We start from the raw sequence: 21,481 nt of genomic DNA, 5'->3' as shown, positions 1-21,481 counted from the left end.
GATGCCTCATCTCCTACCTCCAGTCGATTAAAATTCCACAACATTGTTGAATGTTAATCGCTCATTGTTTAAGGGGGCGCACAAAATTAAATTGTTTGCAGAATTTGACATATTGCAGAGATGTTGTTGCTGTCGCCTTTCAAGCTGCCGCCGCCAAGAAGAACTGAGACCTGAGACTGGAGTGCATTTTGAATGTAGTTTTGGGGCTGTAGTTGCTGCATTTGTAATTGCATTACCCCGCAGCCCAGCGATGGCAATCAGACAAAAGACAAGTTAATTAAAAACCGAGCACAAAGCGGGGGCAGGGAGAGGTGTTATGCAGCTCTTGGGACAAACATTGCTGGAGGAGCACACACACAATTTCTATAAAACAATTATTTTATACAAGAATTACAAGTTACACAAACAAATAGAGACTAAAATCTGTGTTAAAAGTTGTTCAAGCGTTGCACCAAGTTAGCGTTTAGCGGAATGTGTGTAAAGAGGGAATGTCTGCGGTCAATATTCGCCATTTCCATACTGTTTAATCTTGAGCAGCTCACAGGAGAACTTGAAGAATTTCTCGCACTTTTCAGGCTTCCTAGCATCCGGATGGAAGGGCCCCTTGCCGCCGTTGCTCAGATAAGTGCCGCCCTGGCCCTCAATCGAGGGATCAATGGCCGCAAACACGACCGTGCGGGAGCCACGCTCCGGCGTCTTGAAGAAGAGCTTCTTGAACATGGGCACCGATGTGGTGGCCGAGTGTTCGAAGAGATCCGTGTCCACAATGCCCGGATGCACGACATTCACCTGCACGTGCGACTTTTCTGCATCGAGCAGCGTCTGCAGGTGGCGCGTGTAGAGGATTTGTGCAAGCTTCGACTGACTGTACGCCGTGCCTGGATAATATTGCTGACTGTGGGGGGAGAAAGAACGTAGCGTGAGTGGAAGGATAACCAGCATTGAATGATTCACTCACTTTCCATTGATATCCTTGTAGTTGATGCGTCCAATGAGATTCACGCAGGAGCTCACATTCACAATTCTCGCATTTTTGCCTGGCTTGCCCGCCGCCTTGAGGCGTGGCAGCAGCAGATGGCTGAGCAGAAAGTGTCCCAAGTAATTCGTGGCAAAGTGCGACTCGTACCCATCGGCGGTGAGCTTGAAGGGTGCAAACATAATGCCAGCATTGTTCAGCAGTAGATCGACCTTCGTGTAGCGCTCCTTGATGCGCTGCGCAAAGGCCTGCACCGATTTCAGATCTCCCACATCCAGTTGCTCGCAGATCAGCTTGCCCTTGGACTCCTTCAGATCGACAATGGCTCCAACGGCGGCTTCGGCGCCCTTGGGATCGCGAACACCTGGAAATTATGGCAAAATGAAAGGTAAATAAAGGTAATTCTACATGGGCGATGCACAGGGGAGACATCTAGCGGCGAAGCGTGTAAGACAGCTGTAAAGTAGCATGTAGAGAGCGTGTAGCAAGCATGTAGCAAGTCGATTTTGTTGTCAAAATCAAAAGTTAACGAACTCTTATCGCCATAACTCCAACAAGTGCGATCCAAACGTGATTGGAGTTGGGAGTTGAAGCAGATAAAGAACTCATGCGCTTCGGGTCACGTTTTGTGGAGAGTCTTCGATCGATTTCTTTTCTCCTTTTTGGACTTGGCCATGCCGAGCACGTGCACATGGCTCCACACTGACTTGTCGCATTAAATGTTGGCCAGAATTTGTAATTATCCACTCCGGGACACTGCTGATTAATGTGCACAAAGATCGTATGCTTACCCATGACAACAGTCATGTCGCAGGCCAGCAGCTTCTCCACAATTCGCAGTCCAATGCCACGATTACCTCCCGTGATGACAGCGATGCGATCCGGCTGCTTATAAAGTGCTTAAGTAGATGACAATGTTGACAATTAATTGTTGAGCGATAAACATCTAAAATCTGTGACTTACCCACTCGATCCCGCGCTGCGTAATGTGCATCGTGGATGAGTCCGACAATGCCCAAATATTGATACCGGAACTCTGTCTTCCACTCGAACCATGACTTGGGGAACTCCTTGGTCGTTTTCGAGAAGAGAAACGCGCACAGCAGCAGGCCCACAAATAGAAGCCAAAACAATGCGAACAGCATGATGCCTGAAAGGAAAAGATAAGGATTAGCTGCGAGTCAGAGCTACGTCTGCCGGGCAAAGTTCGTTCAGATAAGAAGGAACGACAGCACAATGTTGGGCTTGGGCCATTAGCCAAGTGCCAGCGCCAGTGCCAGTGCCAGTGCCAGTACTGGGGCAATTATCAATATTGACGAGTCAATTCGTCTCGAGTGCACTTTGCGACTCTCTCGACACCTGAGTCAGCAAGAAGTTTATGAGCCACCAAAGGGGTACAGAGTATGCTGTGAGCATATGCTGCTGAGAGGTGCGACATTTCAGGCTATTCTCTGGGGTACAATTTTATCGATAACTGATGGAGACAGAGCCAGAGTCCCAGCGTATCTCAGCGTATCCAACCATCCGTGCTCTCTTGACTTGACGTATTTCTATTTGCCGAGCAATTGGGCACGATTGTTAGTTCTGTCTATTGCATCATGGCAAGTACCTGCGAGTGTGTAGATTTCTCTGAATATTTACGATGCAAGTTGCACTTTTGACTGCAGGCTTAATTGTTTTGCGGCCAGCTGGAAGCGCTATTAAATTAATTAGAAATAATATCTAATATTTAAACACAATGTCAGCGACTTAGACGCAGGTAGAGAACGAGAGGGAGAGGGAGAGAGGAACAATCCAAACTGTCGAGCTGTCCGTGCTTTCGGGACTGTGTGGCTGTGTGTGTGTGTGTGTGTGAATGCTCGTAAAATGCAAATTAAAAAGCCAAACAGCGTTAACAGAAAGCACCAAAGAATGAAAGTTGAAGAACCCGAGACAGAGCCCAAAGCTAGAGATAGCCAACCAATGATCGGGGCCAAAAAAGAGTCGAAAAAAACAGATTGAAGCGCTAAGCAAAAGGTTAGAGGTGGGTAGAGAGGCGAAACCTCCAGCGACCTGTCTACGTACGAGCTCTCTACGAACGTGCGTCGCGTCGTCTCTTCTCTGCTTCGACTTCCGTCAACAAAACGCAAAAGCTTAGCAGTTTTTTTATTGTTGCTTTTAATTTTGGTTGCAACTTGGATGGTTAACTTTCTATTTCCATGACATGACGACCGCCAATGCCGCCCCCTGCCCTTCACGAGTGTCTTCACTGCTCTGTCGAAACTATAGGAAATGCACTTGCCTTTGGTCAGCCAAACGTGTCTATGCTAATATTGACACCCTTTTTATTCAATTAAAGGTTTGGCTTTTGGGTTTTGGCTTGTGGGTTTTGGGTTTTGGGGGCCGCCTTGAAGTTTTCAATTTCTATTGCTCGATTTTGGAGAACCGGTTTCCGCACTGGCCAGGCCCTTGGAGTCACAACCGCACCGCGAGAAATTCAAAAGCGAACTGTAAGCTTTAAATGCGCGCCTTTCCGCATAGAACTTGATTCGTTTTGTCACTTTTTTCGTGTGTTTTCGGTGGAGCCAACAGGTGTATGCGTCTGTGCCGGCTGACTGCGGGGCCGCAAAACAGCTGATGACAGGCCTTGGTGTGTGTTAGCGCTGGCACTTGGTAGTAGCTGCAGTGCACTCACCTTAATAAATAGTCAGCCTAAACACTTAACTTAAAGTTTAATTGACAAAACTGCCGAAGCAAGCGTATTTTTGTTGGAGCGCGGAGCAGTGTGACCGCGGAAGCACTGATTAAAAATACCGCTAGACCCGCAAAATAGCTCAAAAAGTATATAGTACGGTCACTTTGGAACGTTGGAACTTGCTGCTTGCTGGGGATTTGAGCTCTTCGATAGTGATCCGCAAGGTGTGTGACTTAGAGAAGGATGTCAAATCAAGACGTCTGTTACTTTTGCTAGCTGTTTTGAATTTATTTATTGAACGGAAATCCTTTACGGTGCACTTTAAAGAATAGCGAAAAAGATATTATTACAATTTAGGTTATACATCGGTAATGTACCAGCTATCAACTAATTGTTGTCTTTATATATGTAAGTAGTTGTGTTTACATTTATAGTAAGAAAAGAAACGGAAGCTGAAGCTAAATTGAAAAATCGAAAAAGCTAAATATAAATTTTCGTACAAGTGTAATTTTTGTATAATTGATTAACTTTCCGGTTAACTCATACGACTTTGGGGGTCTTTTAAGATATAGGTGTGTGTGCGAGTGTGTGTATACATCATATAATTATTTAATTGTGTGGGTGTGTGTGTTTGTGTGTGTTTAGGTGCTACTAAAAGAATATTACTGTGTGTTTGTGGAAAGGATAAAGTATTTGAAATAATTTTGGAACTCTAAGTTGCAGCTGCTGCGTCGGTTTGCTTCTCCGTCTCGTCCGTTCTTGCAGCGACATCCTTAGGCTCCCTTAACCGTCAATTCTCCACGGACATGTTGCCAATGTCATCATTGATGGACAGCACCTGGCCAATAAAGTTCTGATCGGTGACCACCTCGGCCAGCGACTTGCACAGCTCCGTGAGCTCCTGCAACGGCATCTTCAACTGCGGTGCCAACTTCCCCAAATGGTGGCTAATGGAGTCGGGTAGCTGTGGGAGATTGAACCATTAAAATGGGTCTTTCCATAATATATTCGATGGGTGACTGTACCTTGCCTTTGCCCACTTTGAAGGCACTAAACATGAGCTTCGTGCGCACACGTTGCTCGTTGGGTCCGTCGTAGAAGATGGTCAGATAGGACTCTTGGACATTGGCCACCAGCGGGAAGTAGATGCCCGCATAAACCTGACCCTTGGCATCGCGCGACAGCAGCGATCGGAAATTGTACACCAGATTGCGGCGCACAGTGACATCGATGGCCGTGATGTACTCCTGGGCGACGTAGACCAGCGAGGTCTTGTAGCTGGTCTTCTCGCCGCGTATCTCACGCTCCTTCCACTCCACAAACTTGCCGCTGTGCTGGCTGTACGCGTAGCAGTAGTCCCGCTGCAGATGCGGCTCCTTCGATTGTGTGAACCAACCTGCAAGGAAGGAACATCAGTAGGCTGCGGGGATTTGGCTGTATAGAGAGGAAACTTACCCGTATGTGGATAGCTCTGATCCATCATTACAGTCACCGCACGGCTCACGTGGTAGCCCGGATCGAGTATCATGACACCGCGACGCCCGCCAATGGCTATGCGCATGGCCACCATGACGTGCTCCTTCTCCACAGCCGCATTGGCCGAGTTCAGGCCGTACTCCTCATCCAGCTGAACGTAGTCGTTGCAGTCCATCACCTGCTCCTCGCAGGACACCACGTACAAGTACTGCGCCAGCACGGGGAACATCTGCACCATCCTGGCCATGATCTCAAAGGCCAGCGAGACGCACATGTGGTGGCGGCGATTGATGGGCACATCGTAGAACTGGAAAAAGCTGCGCAGATCGGAGCGGCGAGTGCGCTTGAAGCTCCGATAGAAGTCCACAAAGAGATTGACCGTGTTGTAGTGCGTCTCCTCGAGCATGCGCTGCAGCGTCGTCTCCACAATGCCATTGAGCTCCTCGTACTGCCAGACGTTGTCAAAGATCAGGGTGCCCTTGCCGGCCTCGGCCCAATCGGGCAGGGGCAGCGGATGACCCAAGGGCCACACGCCGTTGATCTGGTTGTAGGCACTCAGGTCATAGCCATCGCCGACAGCCCAATCTTGGGCGCCGAGCGAGTGCTGCGAGTCGTCCGGGAGGAACGGCTGCTGTCGGGCCAGCAGCTGCCGGATGTCGGAGTAACGCTCCGATCCATCCACCGATGTCAGGTCGGCGGCTGGCAGCCACTGTAGCACCTCGTCATCGTCGTAATCGTCCTCACTCGAGGTGGAGGGCGTTCGCCGAACTGTGCCAGTGCCTCTTGCCTTCCCGGATTGATCATGTGCGAAGGGCGACTTCGTAGTCAGTCCCAATCCACGCAACGCATCCGCCAGCTGCTGCTCTGAGTCAGAGTCTGCGGCGGCAGCAGCGGCACCCTCCTCGGCAGCATCGACATCACCATCCCCATGGACGGGGACTGACGATGCTGCTCCATCCTGGCCGTGGGCAGCGGCGAGTCAACTTGGCCACTCCGAGCCCCAACGGCCCACGGTGGGCACATAGCCACTTTCGCAGTCATTGAATGTTGCTTCTAGTTGAATGTTGGCGACTTGTCGCGTTGCGTTAGCGCTCGAATTCAAAGGTTCGGTGATCGCCTGAATGGCAGCGATTGTGGCTCCAGCTCCAAGACTGTACAGACTAATCCGGCCCTGCGCTCGGTTGAACAGGAGGTCCGGCTCGTCTCCAAATTTCGTTGTTGGTTTAGACTGATCTGTAAAGGAGAAAGGGGAAAGAAGGAATGTGAGTAAAGCGGGGAGAGAGAAAGAGACCCTTGAACTGCTTGCGTAAGCACTGCTTGCCTGTTGGCTTTCCTTTCAAGGGTTAAACAATTATCGTTGCCTATTTCTAATCAGCTCTTCAGCAGGTACGAGTCAAAACGTGTTATTAATGATTTTCTTAGGTACAAAAAAACAGATTGTAATCTCTAACCCGCTGACGCCTGTTGCTGCTAGCTGGCTGCTCTGCTGTTTCCATTCCATCGGACGGGGTACAGTCAGTCTTTAGTGTGCAATAAACAAGTGCCAGACACAAACCTTATCAACTTGCGGCAGGAAGTGGGTGGGGCTGGGGTCTAGTATGTGTTCAAGTACTGCTGCTGCTGATAATTTCTACTAAACTTAGTCGCTTAGCTAGCACAAAGAACTCACTGGGCGTTGCCTGGTGGCTGGGACACGTGCCCTGGCCTGGTCACATTTGCATGCATGTGAATTTGTTGCCTCAATGGGAATGCCATCTTCGTCATGCGCTAATCTCGAGCGCAGTCAAAAATATTTATGATTAGAGCACGAATATTTTGCGTCGTTTCTGTGAATTGTTTCTCTTTGTGTGTAATATGATTCAGTGAGTTTTTGTTGCTAATTTACAGGTGAATCATGGACAGGCAAAGGTCTTCTCTTGGCAGCCCCTCACAAGAGAGAATTCTATCTACACTTGATATTCCCCTAGTTTTATCTTAATTTGTTTCAATTTGTTTACTTACCCATACAATGGCCTAAAGCCCAATAAACGAGATTGTGTGGTTTTTATGAATGTTCTTTGTTGGATGTTCCCTCGAACAATCACTCGATGTCACGCGCTGCTGGAACTGCTCTGCTTGCACTGCTGGCAACTTGTTGCGCACTAACGGCTGTCTGGGGCAGGCCCCAAACGTTTGGGAAAATGTAACAAAATAAGGGGAAAACGTAACACGAACTAAAAGGCAAACAACTTGCTGTTGTTTGATTTCTTTGCTCTGCCTGTCCTGTGCGTTTGCTTTTTTCTTTGTTTGCGTCCCTTTGATTTGATCTTTGTGGGGTGTTTTTTAGTTTGATTTTGGTTTGTGGGTTTTCTTTTGCTTTTGCTTTTTGCCTGTTCAATGCAGGTCCGAGTTTTTGAACGATATTGGCGAATTAATAGACATCGAAGTGGATTTTATTCAACACGTTTTATGCTTGACCCAGTCCACAGATATGTACTATGTATACATATATATCTCCTATGTATTTCTTTTGCTTATGCACTTGCACTTGGCTATTTTCGTAGCTGGGGCTCTGTTGCTTTTTCTGTTGCTTTATTTTCCGACGACTCTGTTGCTGCGTTGAGAAACGAATACCGAATGAGAGTCGAGGGCGGCCCTGCTTCTATATATACAAAAAATCCGATCGCAATTGTATTGTTTTCCCCCCGATTTGACTGCGAAGCGTCGAGGTAAACGGTAAACGTTAGCGTCGTCGGGTCGACCGAGCAGAGCAGCGACTGCAGGCCAGGCCGTCTGTCCCAATTGTTATTGCTATTGTAGTTCCTGCTGCGGCTTTATTTTTGTTTGTTTGCTTTATTCGCGAGACAACAAATTATTTCAATTTATGACGCAAAAAAAGCTTGAAAAATTCCACAAACCCTGCGACGATAGGAGGGGGGAAAGACGGAACCGAAACCGAACGGCACTGCACGTAACGCGACTTTTGTTTTGCTCCGTTACTTCGTGGTGTCCGAGTGGCCGTTTCTGTGATTTGCTTTTACACGACAATTGTGGACGAGAAGCGACTAGAATCGTGTTGGGATAGGGCTCTCTGCTCTCTCCTTTCTTTCTGCAAAAGAGAAAAAGGGAAGCGGAAAAGTGATGAATAAATTATGACAAAAACATTGTATAACTAATCAACGGTTGGTGGAGCTGTTTACTTTGATTTTAGTTACTCTTATCTAGTAGATCCCAGTCATCCGCTTGTTTATTCTTCAGTTTATTGATATGGCCTACGTTGGTTATGCCTGCCCCACCCCGCGCACCCCTTATTTGATAACTGGTTGAGTGGAAAATTTGCCATGCCCTGGGGTCGACGTGTGTGTAACCATTGGCAATGGTAAATCTGATTGGATGCCCTCCACAGCTACGGAAGATGCAGGCCATTGATTATGCCACATGAGAGTGGGGTGGGGGAGGGAGGTCATACACCTATTGTAATGCGGATTAGAAACGCCCGCTGGCAACCCAGTGGAGCGCTGGCAACGTGTGGAGAGGCAACAAGTGAAGAGAAGCCTGTGCTATGGAAAGGACATGCCCCACAAGTGCTGGCAAACTACGTAAGGGAACTGCCCTCAGTCTCAGCCTGAGCCAGCATGTAATTAATGTCACGAACTAATTGGCAATAGGGCGACAACTGCTCATCCCATTTTATTTTATATTATTCTTAGGCCTAGGGCGCTGCTACTCATTTTGTTCGAGGCCAACTAATAGAACAATGCCAGCCGCCTTTACACTCTTGTTTACCGAGCGAGTGCCCTGCCCCGCCATGTCATGCCCACATTTCGTGTACTATCGCTTTTAGGCCCCAGTTTTTATATACAGCTGCCATATAGTTGAGATTTCAGCTTCTGCGTCGTAATGAAATTGTTTGTGGTGTTTGCCGAGATGTAAAAATGTAGACAAACATTTTCTGATGGTGCAATTTTTGCAGTTTTCAAGGTCATCCGTTCTCTTAAACTAAAATTTGCATGAAAAGTACTCAAAAGAGATGGCAAATGCCACTGGGGAAACTCCAAAGAGTGCTGCCTCAGTCGGTGCGGACTTACTTCCATTTTTCAAACAAATAACAAACACATAAATTTCAGCTATTAGGAGGGCAGCGCAACAGCATGTTGAATATGTTATTAATTAATTAACTAATAAATACAATGCGTAAAAGCAGCTCAGGGCTGTCTGCGTGGGTGACATTTATGAGCCGAGCAGTAAAGTTTCTGCTGAACAAAAACGGAAGCCAAAAGACGAAAAGGTCGCGCAACCAGTGTCAAATTAGCAATGACGAAGAGGTCGACTTACTTCCACGCTGTCCTGCATTGACGTCACACTGAAACAGAACGAAACAGAAGCGGAAACCTTGGCTGTGCTTTGGAATTGGCTTATCCCCAGTTTCCCAAAGGGAGATTCGCACATCGAAACTAGTTCAATGTCGCTAAATAGCGCCTGACGTCACTGTAAACTCACTGTCTCTGCCGGCCGGCACTTGGGTTGGGTCATATTTCCCACTCCCCTTTGACCCAGCTTTTGATTCCAGTCGAACGGTTGCCTGAGGGCCACGTGTCGCATGAGAACTGTCTCGCGTCTGTGAATTTGTAAACAAATTCGTATCTGTGGCTATGTGGATGGGCCTTTTAAAATCAAAACAACAGCAGACCGAGGCGCAGACGCTGGAATTCTATCGAGCTTTCCAGAAGGAAGTGGCAAAGTGGCATATGGCATGCATTGTCATAGAAACAATAGAAACACTATACATTTTTGCAAATATACAGCTCATTAAATATAGCAATTACCTTACAAAGTGTCCTACTTTTTCAAAATAAAAATAAAATTTAATTTACACATGCAAAGCACACTATTGTAGCACACCACTGTAGACAACGGTTTGCAGACAAAAACTGCAACGGTTGGCTACACTGAAGGTCAATTAAATGGGCACGCTCAAAAGTTACGAGTATGCGGTATATTTTTGGGGATTTCTATTCTTACTCTTGTTCAGACAATGTTTACTGGCTAATGCACAGGTATAATATGAACCAAACTGACCACTATAGTGGGACGGCACTGTGGTTATTGTCCTGCTTTTGCGCACTTTTATTGAATTGAATATATTTTTCTTTGTTGTCTGTTCGGTGGTCGCATCTGGCAGGTGTTGCCTTGGCAACCCAAACGTAAAATCGATAGAGTAACTCCACTGAACGTGGTTTATAGTGGAATTAATGACTTACCCTTTTAATTGGTTCTCAATGGGGAACAACGCTCTAGAATCAGACACGCACAAACACGCAAAATCAATCGCCGCCTGCCGTAGGTCGTTGGTCAGGGGGAGAGGTTGAGTCCACACAGCCTTACAGCTTTTTACTCCAATTGTAGGAACCGTTGTAGAAAAATAAAATCAATATAATCATTTTCGTGTGCATGTGCATATTGAGGACAGTCATTGCACAACAGCTAAGGCACGATTGCACTTTCCGCAAAAGGATTTGTTGTAGTCTTGCTTTCTTTCAGCCAGAAATTTATGACGAAACTCGATTTGTTTAGTTTTTATGCCTTCGCTTGCGTTTGTGTGTCATTTAAGGTGCGGCGACCGAATGCGAACTCCGCGAAACGAAGAATTCTAAAAGGGACTTCCGGAATATTATCAAATTTTATATCCTCGCAAAGAGATATCTTCAGTGTGACCGCGGAATTATCGAGACCGACAGACCCTCAGAAATATATCGAAATATACCCCTTTAATTTAAAAATATACTGTAAATATATTGTAAATCTTAAATAATTTTTCTAGATTTTGCTAATCTATTTAATATTACTAGCTTGCAAAGACTTTTAACACTAAAACAATAATTTAAACCGATGGAAGAATCAATTTGGCTCAATATATATACTCCCTTTATTGGATTGCATAGCTTATGTTCTATATACATTAATTATTTGGGGAAAACGTTTTCTTTATATCATCAATATACCAGAAAATTTTGATATTTTTTAGCTTTGTACGACTGTCAGTTGTCTCACTTTAATATATTTTGAAATCAAACAAATATGTGCTGCATACAAACATGTTAATGCAAGCTCGGCGGCACATCAACGTCACAGTTCCACTGATGGTAATGGTCCTGTTAGCGGCAAGACTGCATCCAGTGTGTGGCACTAATGGCGATGTAGATTCGAGAAGAACGGTAAAGCTACGCCGAGATCAAGATGACTGGCTTGCCCTTCCGCCGTTGAATGTCAAAAAGCCTGTGGCGAGCACCGATCGATTGTTCCAGCAGGTGGACGCCTTCGATCGACTCGATGGCATAACAGAATCCTCGCCTGCAAGGGACTTGGAAGCATTTTGGGGCTTTGGTCGTAAATCAGAGAAGCAGCCGAAGGAGAACAAGCTGAACTTCTTGCTAAACTATTCCAGTGAAAAGAAACTGGGAACAGCGGAAGCTGGAGCCAACACAAAGATCGATGAGCTGTTCAAGCGGCCGCAGATGAAGAAACCCGAAAGCGCGCAGCAGCTGGAGCAGCATCACCGGCAAATGGATCACTTCAAGAACGTTGCTGCCGATCTGGCATTTGAGCGAATGATGAACAGCCAGCAAGAACGAAAACAGAGCGCCGATGCTGTCTTTATCCCCCTGTTTACCACCGCAACACCCTTTTTAGCCAAGTCTGCTCCGGAAAAGTCCCCAAATAGGAAGATTTATCCGCTAAATCACGCTGCAAAACCTTCTTGGGCGATAACTTATTTGGCAAAAAGTGTTCCGGCGAAGCCAGCAAAGGAAAAGATTCATCCACAGCTTTCCGCTGCAAAACCTTTCGGGGCGAAGCCTGTTCCTGCGAAGCCCGGTAATAGTAAGATCCATCTGCTGTCTAAAGCCAAGAGCCAGAAGCCAGCGTTGCCCCGTCCAAGCACCTGTGCGGCAACGACACCAAAAAAACCTCCCTCCGGGAAGGGTAATCCCAGTCCCAAGCCCAAACCGTTGGCACCGTCTAAGGCGCAGTGCAAAGACAAGAAAGAGCCGCCGATCAGTGGTTCCTCAGCAAAGCGTTTAGAGCTAGAGATCCTAGGCATGAAGAAGCATCTCCTGTCCATCCTGAAGACCCTGAACGTCCTGGAAATGGAGGTGCTGAGCAGATCGCCAGACACCTGTCCGCGACACCATCACAAGGGGAAAGGGATGGGCAAGGGCAACGCTCCAAAGAAGAAGACAAAGATCGGGGAGCGACTGGACAGACCCAATTTACTGTCCAAAGCTAACTCAACGCTTCATCCCGGCTTTGTCTTCGGCATTCGACCGGCGGGCGCCAAGGAGAAATTGGCAGCTTTGGCTGCCGCTCGCAGCGAGGAACTCAAGCTGCGGGGAAAAGTGTGGCAAGAGCATCTGCAGCATCTGATGGCCAGGAAGCGGCCCTACTTAAAGCCAAAGCGTTACGAGGTAGCGCCACCAGCAGCCGCTCGCCTAGAGCCCGTAGACCCAAAGCCTTCCGTCGTCCCGCCCCTCAATCACAAGTCGCTGCTTTTGTTGCTGAAATCGAGGCCAACTTCAGCTCCTGTGCAGCAAGATCGCATGCCTGTTACCCCAGCCAAACATTTAGCTATTCGAAATTATGAACTGTTGCCAAAAAAGTTGAATGGCACCAAACGCCATCCCGCGCCACGGATGAATAAAAAGAGAAAGAAGAAGAAAATAGCTCCACGACCGACTGACCGAACGATAGCCAGGAAGATGGCCAGATAGCAAGATGCTAGCCCAATGCGATATGGAAGCAACTTTAATTAATATGTATTTGTTTATTAATATATTTCTTTATATTTCATGAAAATGTGCGCATTTTTTTCTGCCAAAGGGTCACGCTACAAATACGCTGCAGCTAGTATTTGCGTTAGTTTCAGTATTTCTTTCATAAACTTAGATTTAGACGGTATATTTTATCAATAAATCCTCAGTCACACTGCCGCACGCGCCTTTTTTATAAAATAAATGTACAAAATTCTTAAAAAGTTTAGAATCAGCAGGCCTTTGTTTATTTTGGTGATCACTGCCATATAAGTGTTTTCAAAGTGTTCATTTGACTTAAAACTAAACTAAGTGTTCAAATTGACTTAAAACTAAACTAAGTGTAATACGAGTTAAAATAGACAAAGTGAAACATCGTGAACGTTTTTTTCTATCAAAATAGACATAATATTTATGCAAGATCAAGTGCATATTTAATAAGAACGTTGTTAAGCCTGGAGCTACACATAATAAACTTAATTATTATCGTAAGTACACAGACAGAAAGAAGTGGCTCTAGTATATGCTAAATAATCATGGCGGAATTAACGGAACTTTTCTTTCCCTCCATCTGTGTTTCTACGTATTTTTCCAAGAAAAATGTTCATGTATGCAAACAATTGGATGTGCATACATATTTTCTTTCAAATAGCGGATCATGTTCGGTACAGAATAATATATATCGTCTTCCACTGAAAATATGAAAACTGCAGCGCTTGCTGATTTTTGGACGCTGCGATCTACATATCTCTGTCTCTGCTCCTGCCGCGCTATCGTCGTCACCATGTGTATGTGTGCGAGAACATATGCGTACATTGTAGACGCGTTTCGCTTCTCTTTAACTGTAGTCTCTCTTTTTCTGTTATCTCTGCTGAATTGTTTTTGGCTGCACTCTGCGTTCTTAATTGTTGTTGCTCTTTTTATTTGGCAAAAAGTTAATTGCTTGCGGTGGGTGGTGATGGGCGAAACGGGCATTCCAAAGTACTTGAATCATGCTCATTCCAATGCTAATGCTCTCTCTTTTTCTCCTCCGCAGGTCTTTAGAATTAAGCGTCGTCATGTCCACGAATAAAGAAGAGATCTTTGCAGAAGTAACCACTGAGGTGCGGGCGCTAATCATTAGTGGGCGCAAGCCACCAGTTCCCCTAGACGACGTTCTCAGAGACTATATTGATGTCGTGGGAGAGCCGCTGCCATTTCTCCGATTGGGCTATCAGAGCGCCCAGGCGATGCTGGAGGATACCAAGAACTTCAATTTTCAGAGTTACGGAGGCACGGTAAATGTCTGTTGGGAGCGTAACCAACGTGGGAACTAGTTACTCTTTAAATTCAACTCTCTTATTAGCGCTTCTGTCCCACCCACTGTGCCCGCTTGGACTCTTGCAAACACACGCACACACACGTTCTCTCTGTTAAGTTTATACCCTGCATTCATAGCTTATGGCGGTGTATCGAATTATGGTAGATGTGTGAACCTAACAGAAAGAGGATGCGTTGCTGACCCCATTTAGTATTCAGTAGCAATGGAATATATTATCTACATAGCAGTAAAGCTTACAGCGTAAACTCACTGACAAAAACCATCTTGACCAGATGCCGTTTTGGGAGACGTCTTCGCTCGCTTTACTACGGTACAGGCAATCTGTTTGTCGGTACACTCGACTGTATAGAATTAGCTGGCTTTCTCTCACCAGCAGCGTGCTGAGCTTGCTCTCTCGCTCAGCTTTCGATTTTGGCGTTGTGAAGCTTTTTGCGCCCGCAGTACCTTTCAACGCGTGCCGAAAGCTACAGCTGCGTCTGACTGCCGCTGCTGCCGCTTGTGTCCACGGGGGCCTGCCGCAAAAGGGGCGACGTGTCAACAGCCTTCTTCTTCGCTGTCGTGTTTCTTGTTCGTCTTCGAAGAGTGTAAACAATGGCATTCTACTTAACTTAGTTTATTTATTTTTACGCTGTGGCCAAGTGCGCGCGGGGCTGTCGCTTTCTATGAGCTTTGCCTTGCGATTGCTGTAGTTTTGCTGATTAAGCGCTTTTTTTTGCAAATGCATTCGCCCCACTCTCCTCACCCCACCGAAAATGTGTAACACGAAAACCGAAATGACAGCAATTTAAACTTTTATTTTGCTATGCATATCTTTGCCTATGTGTGTGTGTGGTGAAAGTGAACGAACGAAAGACTGCTATCTCTGTCTGTCCGTGAATTACACTTGAAATCTAGAATAGATGCAAAAACAAACGCAGATTTCAACTTCCGTTGCACGGGGGTGTGCGTGGGCCGACGCACGCCCTGCACTTTTTCCGGGCAAATCAATAATTCCAAGTGCAACAGAAATGAGAGCATCATTGCAGTAAATGAATGCAAAATACACATTATAAATGTTTATATGTAAATCCATGCAAGCTTTCTCTGCATATCAACCACATACATTATATGCAATATCACGTCTGGTGGCCTCGTACTCTACCCATATTCATGCAGCGTTGCTCAATGGAGCGCACTCCCGACCCTATAAAGACCGAGAGACGATTACAGGCCCACATTAAATGAATCATTTGGCTGAGCAATCAAAAATCAGCATACAACCGGGCTCCGATTTCTAAACTAGACAACGCGGCACTTGGCCCAACACTCAGATCTTGGGAGGGAGGGGCAGCTGGAGCTGCATTTTTATTGGGTTTCAGTTACCCAAACTGGGTGCTCGCCAAGCGGAAAGACTTTCCCTAGTTCCAATAATTTGATCTGCAAGAATAACAATATTTCGCTTTTACTTTTGCAGGTCTACATCACCGCCAAGTACAGCGAGAAATCGGATCACATTGTGTGTATGGTGCGGAATCAGAAGAGCTCCAAACCTAAATCCAGAGCACGCTCAAAGCCACTGGCACAGCCACAGCCACGCTCTTTCAAAGCCGCTCCAGCCAGCAATCATCAACAGAGGTCTCAGCAGCATAATAAGAATAACCAATATCAGCAGCATCTTCAGCAAAGGAAACAACTAGAGCTCCAACAGCAACAGCAGCAGCAAAGGAATCAGCTGCAACTCCAACAGCAGCAGCAGCAGCAGCAAAGGAAACAACTAGAGCTCCAACAGCAACAGCAAAAGAATCAGCTCCAGCAAAGGAAACAAGTTGAGCTCCAACAGCAACAGCCGCAGCAAAGGAATCAGCTGCAACTCCAACAGCAACAGCAGCAGCAAAGGAAACAACTAGAGCTCCAACAGCAACAGCAAAAGAATCAGCTCCAGCAAAGGAAACAAGTTGAGCTCCAACGGCAACAGCAGCAGCAAAGGAATCAGCTGCAACTCCAACAGCAACAGCAGCAGCAGAGGAAACAAGTTGAGCTCCAACAGCAACAGCAGCAGCAGCAAAGGAATCAGCTGCAACTCCAACAGCAGCAGCAGCAGCAAAGGAATCAACTTCAAGAAAAGGAGCAGAAGATTCAGGAGCTGCAGGAGGCGTTAAATTTCTATCACAAGCAGAGAGAAGAGCAGCAACGCCAGCTGGCAGAGATCAGGGAGCAAGACGAGAGGAAACCCAGGGTGCAGGAAGAGTTCGTAAGGAAGCTGCAGCTAGATCAAGAGCTGCTCAGACGCAAGGGCGAAGTCAAAGATAGGCTGGAGAACTTTGCTCTGAAAATCGTGCCTTTAACACAAAGCAACGAGCAGGTGCTGCAGCCCAAGGAAAAGGATATCCCTTCGAAAGAACTTCTGCACGTTAAACCCGACATGAATGGCAATAGCAATGGTCATGGCAGGGCCATGGCGGGAAAGCCACCACAACGGCCCATACTGGGCAACGGTGCCCCACATCGTGGCGGTGGACCGATAGCTGCCTTTGATGCGAGCAAAAATCGGGGACTACAACAGCGAACCTCTGTGAATGATAGACTGAAGAAACAGCAGCAGCAGGTGCAGCCAGCGGTGACTCCTGCAGCCACAGCACCAACCAATCCAATGCCTGTTCCAGCGCCAATGACTCCGCCTGCTACGCCAGAAGCTCCGACGTCAAAGCCCGATCATAGAGCCGTTCGCAAGTCTACGAAATCCCAGAATACAAACAAATTTGTGTTCAAATCGGATGCGGCACAAGACCCGATCGGCGCGCTGAAGGCTTACTGCGAATTCAAAGAGTTGGAGGAGCCCAAATATCGCACGTTCAACAGTCGGCCGAATCTGATCTGCTCGGTGGGTGTGGGCTCTTTTATCTACAGCAGCTATCCCCAGGAGTTTGCTGACGAATTGACAGCCCGCAAGGCGACGTCGTGGATTGCCATTCAAAAGATTCAGGAGTCAGAGTCACGACAGCCGCTCACCATTTGCACGCTGACGGATCACGAGTTCATTGACGGCCTGTACCGCGAGCTGCGGCAGTATCCCAATGGCATATTGGGCCACAAGCTTGAGGAGTGGTATGAGCGCACGTTCAACCATCATCTGCCCAGCCACTGGCACGATCTGGTCGTGGAATCGAGCAAGATTCGCATGGAGAAAACAGTCACATCGCTCATTCTGCTGGCCAACGATCCTGCCTCTCCGAGAAGAGCAGCGCCACAGCGGTACGAAATATCCGAGCTTCGGCTGCCTTGGATGAGCGAGTCGGAACACAGCTTGGAGCGCCACCACGACTGGAGCTTGTACATCACGCACTGTGACTCCACGAAGCAGATTTGGGCTCGCCTCATCGATCAGATATCCAGCCTCGAGGAGCTGACGGTGCACCTGAACAGGCATGTGGCGGTGCGCACTCCGATAACGGATCCCCACGAGCAGGACATGTATCTGGTGGAGGTTGCCGAGGGCTGGAGTCGCGTGCGAGTGCTCTCCGTGGACGCCAAGCAGCGCACCTGCCGCTGCCACTTTGTGGACTTCGGGGACGTTGCCTCGTTTGAGTTTGAAGATCTTGTTCCCTGTCCGCCGAGGTTCCTGGTGCTGCCCGCCCAAGCCATCTGTCTGGGCATGTATGCGCTGGAGAAGTTTGAGGGTCATCCGCACGCACAGGCCGTGATGCTTAAGCAGCTCGCTGGTCAGCGGGTCGTCGCTCGCATCCTGACCACCGAGAAGCAATTCAACGAACTGGGCGGCTGTGCCCAAGGCGTATGGAAGGATGAAATGCGCAGCGCCTGTCTGGTGGGCACACTGTACGACACGTCCACGGCGGATGACATACACCTCAACGATCTGGTGGCCAATGAGATTAGCCTCAACACACCAGCGCCCATACTGAGTCCGGACCAGAAGTCCAACCCTGTGCTCATTTCTCACATCAACGAGGGCGGCGATCTTACGGTGCTGCTGCGCAACGAGGATCTGCGATTTGTGGAGCGCAGCATTGCCACCACAGTGGCTGACATCGGGGAGCAGCATCGTGTCACATTGTCGGATTTGCTGCGCGATCGACTCGTGTTTGTCTGCGACGAGTCGGTGGAGGGCCTGAAGCAGTGGTATCGCGGCATGCTCACCGCCAAGCCAAAGAACGCAGATGAGGAGACATTCGATGTTTACTACGTGGACGATGGACGCCTGCGCAAGACGCACATTTCGAACATTTATCGACTGGAGGCCAACAATCTGGCGCTGGCTGGTTATCCGCCGCTAGCGCTGCGCGTGCGCCTGCACGACGTGCCCGATATCGTCGGAGATATGCTGGGACGCCTGCGTGGACTAATGCCGCCACGCAGCGAAGCTATAGTGAGTGTGCCAGCAATGGAACAAAAGGAATTGTTAACTTATTTGCATGTAATCCGCAGCTCAAGGTGATGGAGGGTGCAGGCAGTGACCAGCTGCCCATGGTGAATGTTTATGTGCGCGGCCAGGATGCCAATGCCATGTATATGTGCGTGAACAGCGCCATACAAATGGAGTTTGAAATGCAAAGGTAAGTGCCATGCTCCATTCACAACAATCATCATACTCATGCGCCCACACACACACACACACACACAGCCCACAATCCACCCACTAATTGGTATCAAGCTGCCCTAAAAACTAAACACAAACCATAACATTTTTGTTCTGAACTGTTACCCTCTCATATCAATGCCAAAATAATGTCATTCTCTATTAGTGCTTTCGATAAACTGGAAATGAAATGATAACGCTAACCGCTAACCACCCAACCAACCCCCCACCACCACCACCACCACCACCATTCACCGATCAATAAGTAAATGTTCAGCAAAATAAAAGCATCAACATCATCGATTATTGTAAGATAACTTAACTAACGCTCTAAGAACAACTCCATTTCGCATCTTTGTATATAAAGAACATAAAATATATACTCGTATTCGAACCATCATCAAATAAGTGTCCCTCAATGTCCCACAACCAATCCTACTACCTTCCTACTTCCCCCACGTCGTCCTGCCCATTACACAGAAGCACGTGTCCGCAGAGCTACGATGATGGTGGGCTGCGCTTCAATCCCAACGGGCAGCTGCAGCGACGCAACAGCTTCGGCTCTGTGGTGTCCAGCCACAGCAGCGGCAGTCAAAGTTTCAGCGAGCATCAGACACCACCAGTGACGCCCTTGAGACTGTCATCGTCCACCACAATCAAAGACTACGAGGCCATACCGGCTGTGGGCGCATACTTTGAGGTGCGCATTGGTCTCTCCATCAATCCAGGACACTTTGCGGTGAGTCGAAGCCCCAAGTCCATCGCTTACCAGTCATATTTAACACTCTTCTGCAATTCCAGGTGCAACCCTACAAGTGCTACAATCAGTTGCAGCATTTGATGAAGGATTTGCAGGCGCATTGCAAGGGCGCATCAGCACAGAGCGTGCCAGCTGCCCGTTTGGCCATTGGCCAGGCATATGCTGCTCCAGACAGCGATAATGTCTACTATCGGTGAGGCGGGAACGAAGAGACAGACCAAACCCATAGCTAACCAGCCTCTAAATTCTTCTTACAGCGTGATTATTCGCAAGATTTACGATGAGATTATCCACGTGCGCTTCGTGGATGTGGGCGATGATGGTGTGGTGGCCTGTGATCAACTGAAGAAGCTACCACCGGCCTTGACCGAGCTGCCCAGGATGGCCATACCAGCGCAACTTTATGGTGGGTCCGCGTCGCTATCCAATATCGAATTTATTCATTGATATTCCTGTGCAGGCATCCAACTGGCAGATGTTCTCTGGACTCAGGAGAACTGTGAACGCTTCAGGAGCCTCACGCTGGGTCAAAAGTTTATCGGTTTTGTGCGGCGTCTAAGCAGATTAAAGGATGAGACGCTGGCACTGTGCCTGGAGCTGATTGACACCTCCACGCCGCAGGACATCAAGCTGCACGAGATTCTCATCAACGAGAAGCACGCGCAGCCGCAGCCAGAAGAACGACTTTAATTTTGACTTTTTTTGAACTTGTTCACGTTTATGTTTGCTTAATTATAGCCTTAGGATTAGGTGTATTATTTATAATTTATTAAGACGATACATTCCCCCACACACACGGGAACCGCTAACTCTGTACTCCTTCTCGGAAAAACGCAACAATATACACAAATTTATGATTTTAGCTCTATCGCGAGAAGGGATGCACTTGGTTGGCCGCTTTGATGTTGGTCTTCACCGCTGAGGGTGCCTTGCCGAGCTGCTGCTGCACGTTGCCCGGGCTCATGGCGGGGCCGCCCATAGGCGAGGAGGCGCGTATTGAGGGTGGAACCATCATGTTCGGCCCGGGGCCGTAGCTGGTCATCTTCATGCCCTTGCCCATGCCCACGGCTGCAACGAGGAGCTGGGTGTCGGCCATGCTGCTGGTCTGTTGGATGCCGGTGCGCGAGGAGGACTCAATCTCCCACTCCTCGCGGGCCTTGCTCACCATGTCCAGGACGTGGGAGACAACCTTGTTGTATTGGGTGACCTGCTTCATGGCCGCATCGTTGGTGAGATTTGCCGCCTTCTGCTCGTTCGCCTGCATCTTCTGCTCGGTGAGGGGATCGGGACGCGTCCGCAGATAGTCCGGCACAATGTCGTGCGAGAACACCGGCACGCGTCCCTCAGTGATGCCTATTAGCGTCTCGTCGCGATCCATGGACACCAGCAGCGGCAGCACCGTTCGGTTCCTTAGCGGTGGACACTGCTCTTTGGCCAGAATCTTCGTTAATCCTGTCAAGTGGCTGGAAATTATGGCAAAATTGTCCAGAAATGTTGGCCAGTTAATGGTCTCGAATTCCATCTCCAGTTTCTGGATCATGGCCAGCACCGCCAGCTTTAAGTCGTTCAGGCGCTGCAGGACGGCGTCCAGCGTCATCTCAAAGTGTTTTTCTTCGCGCTGCATTTCCGTTTTATTTTAATAAAATCTAATTTCCGAAAATGAATAGCACCGGACAGTGTGACCATGTGACGACTGAAGCAGCTGTTGCGGTAAATACCATATCTGAGATTTTCGCAGTGCATTCTGGGTACTTTCGCAATTACAGCGAACGGGCTGACAAACATGGCCGTCGTTTTGCAGTGTTAGCAAAAATGTAGCTTGACATCAGACAATCGTGTGGACATTTGATTCTTAATGGCTTGTAATATACCAAAATTGAGGAAAATGATTTTCCTCGGTATATTTTCAAATTTAGA

General features: G+C 47.9%; 5 protein-coding genes across 18 annotated transcripts; 2 read left to right on the top strand and 3 right to left on the bottom strand.

The window, feature by feature from the left end:
- Positions 1–360: 360 nt before the first annotated feature.
- Positions 361–3,765, bottom strand: LOC117578575 (dehydrogenase/reductase SDR family member on chromosome X). Of its 3 annotated transcripts, none has more exons than XM_034264157.1 (5): positions 3,651–3,765; positions 1,941–2,126; positions 1,768–1,875; positions 959–1,340; positions 361–895 (listed from the first exon to the last, which is right to left on the bottom strand). In XM_034264157.1, the coding sequence occupies exons 2-5, from the start codon at positions 2,119–2,121 to the stop codon at positions 499–501; spliced, it is 1,068 nt and encodes a 355-aa protein (XP_034120048.1). In that variant the 5' UTR covers positions 2,122–2,126; positions 3,651–3,765; the 3' UTR covers positions 361–498. The 3 variants fall into 3 exon arrangements, with proteins under 3 accessions (XP_034120048.1, XP_034120047.1, XP_034120049.1); XM_034264156.1 differs by lacking the exon at positions 3,651–3,765 and adding an exon at positions 3,254–3,489 and having other exon boundaries at positions 1,941–2,128; XM_034264158.1 differs by lacking the exon at positions 3,651–3,765 and adding an exon at positions 3,258–3,489.
- Positions 3,766–4,137: 372 nt separating this feature from the next.
- On the bottom strand, positions 4,138–7,751 carry LOC117578581. The gene is made up of 5 exons (XM_034264164.1): positions 7,128–7,751; positions 6,111–6,359; positions 5,106–6,077; positions 4,676–5,046; positions 4,138–4,614 (listed from the first exon to the last, which is right to left on the bottom strand). The coding sequence occupies exons 1-5, from the start codon at positions 7,129–7,131 to the stop codon at positions 4,441–4,443; spliced, it is 1,770 nt and encodes a 589-aa protein (XP_034120055.1). The 5' UTR covers positions 7,132–7,751; the 3' UTR covers positions 4,138–4,440.
- Positions 7,752–11,131: 3,380 nt separating this feature from the next.
- Positions 11,132–12,894, top strand: LOC117581901. The gene has a single exon (XM_034269373.1). It carries the CDS (start codon positions 11,201–11,203, stop codon positions 12,869–12,871), a length of 1,671 nt encoding a protein of 556 aa, XP_034125264.1. The 5' UTR covers positions 11,132–11,200; the 3' UTR covers positions 12,872–12,894.
- A 370-nt stretch (positions 12,895–13,264) lies between these two features.
- Positions 13,265–20,430, top strand: LOC117578759 (tudor domain-containing protein 7). Of its 12 annotated transcripts, none has more exons than XM_034264454.1 (10): positions 13,265–13,398; positions 13,947–14,187; positions 15,685–15,924; positions 15,994–16,015; positions 16,118–18,594; positions 18,654–18,781; positions 19,285–19,543; positions 19,606–19,757; positions 19,822–19,970; positions 20,025–20,430. In XM_034264454.1, the coding sequence occupies exons 2-10, from the start codon at positions 13,969–13,971 to the stop codon at positions 20,252–20,254; spliced, it is 3,876 nt and encodes a 1,291-aa protein (XP_034120345.1). In that variant the 5' UTR covers positions 13,265–13,398; positions 13,947–13,968; the 3' UTR covers positions 20,255–20,430. The 12 variants fall into 12 exon arrangements, with proteins under 12 accessions (XP_034120345.1, XP_034120348.1, XP_034120344.1 ...); XM_034264457.1 differs by having other exon boundaries at positions 15,685–15,927; positions 15,997–16,027; positions 16,262–18,594; XM_034264453.1 differs by having other exon boundaries at positions 15,994–18,594.
- LOC117578764 (mediator of RNA polymerase II transcription subunit 8) lies at positions 20,255–21,246 on the bottom strand. The gene has a single exon (XM_034264469.1). The coding sequence runs from the start codon at positions 21,186–21,188 to the stop codon at positions 20,430–20,432; it is 759 nt and encodes a 252-aa protein (XP_034120360.1). The 5' UTR covers positions 21,189–21,246; the 3' UTR covers positions 20,255–20,429.
- Positions 21,247–21,481: the final 235 nt, after the last annotated feature.

This window comes from Drosophila guanche, unplaced genomic scaffold, assembly GCF_900245975.1.
Source record: "Drosophila guanche unplaced genomic scaffold, DGUA_6, whole genome shotgun sequence".
NCBI classification, from domain to species: domain Eukaryota; kingdom Metazoa; phylum Arthropoda; class Insecta; order Diptera; family Drosophilidae; genus Drosophila; species Drosophila guanche.
This window is presented reverse-complemented; position numbering and strand designations above follow the sequence as displayed.

Bases quoted from the DNA above. Each gene is read 5' to 3' on its own strand.
- LOC117578575 (XM_034264157.1), bottom strand. From the start codon at position 2,121: ATGCTGTTCGCATTGTTTTGGCTTCTATTTGTGGGCCTGCTGCTGTGC. The intron at 1,876-1,940 runs GTAAGTCACAGA...CATCTACTTAAG, and splicing joins CGCAGCGCGGGATCGAGTGG to CACTTTATAAGCAGCCGGAT. The intron at 1,341-1,767 runs GTAAGCATACGA...CATAATTTCCAG, and splicing joins CGACATGACTGTTGTCATGG to GTGTTCGCGATCCCAAGGGC.
- LOC117578581 (XM_034264164.1), bottom strand. The intron at 6,078-6,110 runs GTTGACTCGCCG...GCCAGGATGGAG, and splicing joins TTGGGGCTCGGAGTGGCCAA to CAGCATCGTCAGTCCCCGTC. The intron at 5,047-5,105 runs GTAAGTTTCCTC...CCTTCCTTGCAG, and splicing joins TCAGAGCTATCCACATACGG to GTTGGTTCACACAATCGAAG.
- LOC117581901 (XM_034269373.1), top strand. From the start codon at position 11,201: ATGTTAATGCAAGCTCGGCGGCACATCAACGTCACAGTTCCACTGATG.
- LOC117578759 (XM_034264449.1), top strand. From the start codon at position 13,969: ATGTCCACGAATAAAGAAGAGATCTTTGCAGAAGTAACCACTGAGGTG. The intron at 14,188-15,684 runs GTAAATGTCTGT...TTACTTTTGCAG, and splicing joins TTCAGAGTTACGGAGGCACG to GTCTACATCACCGCCAAGTA. The intron at 19,544-19,605 runs GTGAGTCGAAGC...CTGCAATTCCAG, and splicing joins TCAATCCAGGACACTTTGCG to GTGCAACCCTACAAGTGCTA.
- LOC117578764 (XM_034264469.1), bottom strand. From the start codon at position 21,188: ATGCAGCGCGAAGAAAAACACTTTGAGATGACGCTGGACGCCGTCCTG.